Here is a 1591-nt window from a genome sequence, read left to right as displayed (position 1 = left end):
CACGTTCCTCTCATCTATCACTCCTTCTAGGTATTGGAGCTTGCCTTTGAAACGTTCATATGCAGCATAGATGACAGGTTCGTGGGCCCAAGACGCTTCTGCGTTTTCTCCTAGGTATTCTTCATCTGGTGAATGTGTCGATAGAAGATCCAAAGTCAACATCAATTTCGTCGCCTGCTTCTTCGACGGGAATGTCTTAAGCATGGTCTTCTCTGGATCCTCATAGAACTCTTTTAGCTCTTCCTCTGTCGGTTCTTCCACTGGCATTTTTATCCTTGATGTGGTTGGTCGGTTGGGAAAGTATCCACCATATCCGTACTGTCCAAAGTTTACAGCTGCATGGTGACCTGAAGCCACCCAAGCAATCGTAGTCACCACTTCAATCAAGTCATCTTGTGTTTTGAGGACAGGCCACCATGGTTCATTTTTCTTGTCTCCATGCCCTATGTTCCTCACTTCACTCCACCATCCTTGGAGTTCCTCATCCAACTTGACCTGTTCCGCATTTGGATAATAGTGATTCACATAGTCTGTTACCCATTCCTTAAGTGCATCCCACAGCATCAGACCGTCAGTCGCAAATGGGTAATCTGGTATCGTCAAGCGAACCCCATGTTCAGCCGTCTCATCTTCCACAGCCAGACCCCTTTGATATCACAAAATTTTAAATGTAAAAAGTTGTTAGCATAATTAGTATAAATCGATGTTCAATAAATCATTATGCGCATATTATGCGTTTTGTATGAGATTATTGCTTGTGTTTAGACCGATTTTTTGAATGCTTATTTAAAAAAATAGGTGTAGAAAAATCATTTCATTTAGATCGTGTAGAAAAATCATTTCATTTAGATCCGAATGGGCGGACGCCTTGGAGCCAAGTTTTAGAACACTTAAATTAATACTTACAAAGAAATAAGTATAGTCTTAATTAGGAACTATGTACCTGCTGATTAGGTCTGCAGGTAAGCCTTCCCTGTCGAACCTCCATAGTTTGTCATAGACATCTGAACTTAGCTCTAATGAATACTTTCCGGGCCAGAAACAAGACTCAATGATTCCACCTGCGTTGACGAGACTTTGGCGTCCACGAGCGTTGATCTCCATCGTGTAGCGGAAGTGGGGATGCAAAAGCCTATAGATAGGATGCATGGCACTTAGTTGTCTGTTTGCCGCTATAATGTATGGCTCCATACAGCAGTGAGTCCTCAGCCTGTAAAATTTTCCATCTTTTAACAGCAATAACACATACGCAGAATCTTCGAAATTTTTTTTTAAAAAAAAATAACACATACCGACATACGTCTAATGTGTATAACCATATATATACGAGAGGATCAAGTTCGTTCAATACCCGTGGGAAATAAGCTGGTGATAACCAGTGTCATGAGTAATAGCGTGAGTCTTACCAAGACTCCATAGCCCGCAGGAGGTAGCATCATATCCTGGCGTGAATACCTGCCTCCATTAGTGTTGTTCGTTTGGTTGCCGCAGCTACCTGCGTCAGCGGCTGCGGCAATGTTTTGAAAAATTCGTGTTCGTTTGGTTGACGCAGGAAGCTGCGTCTGAAGCTGCGTCTGACGCCGCGTCCGAA

The 1591-nt window shown here is 42.9% G+C and overlaps 1 protein-coding gene across 1 annotated transcript; it reads right to left on the bottom strand.

The window, feature by feature from the left end:
• Window positions 1-3: 3 nt before the first annotated feature.
• On the bottom strand, window positions 4-1221 carry LOC106321402 (lipoxygenase 2, chloroplastic-like; the record flags this gene model as incomplete). Its single annotated transcript, XM_013759679.1, has 2 exons — window positions 944-1221; window positions 4-646 (listed from the first exon to the last, which is right to left on the bottom strand). Coding segments are annotated over exons 1-2 (891 nt in total), but the record flags the coding sequence as incomplete, so codon positions are not given.
• Window positions 1222-1591: the final 370 nt, after the last annotated feature.

This window comes from Brassica oleracea, unplaced genomic scaffold (assembly GCF_000695525.1).
Source record: "Brassica oleracea var. oleracea cultivar TO1000 unplaced genomic scaffold, BOL UnpScaffold01555, whole genome shotgun sequence".
In the NCBI taxonomy this organism is placed as follows: domain Eukaryota; kingdom Viridiplantae; phylum Streptophyta; class Magnoliopsida; order Brassicales; family Brassicaceae; genus Brassica; species Brassica oleracea.
Note: the sequence above shows the minus strand (reverse complement) of the source record. Positions and strands in the feature narration are given on the sequence as shown.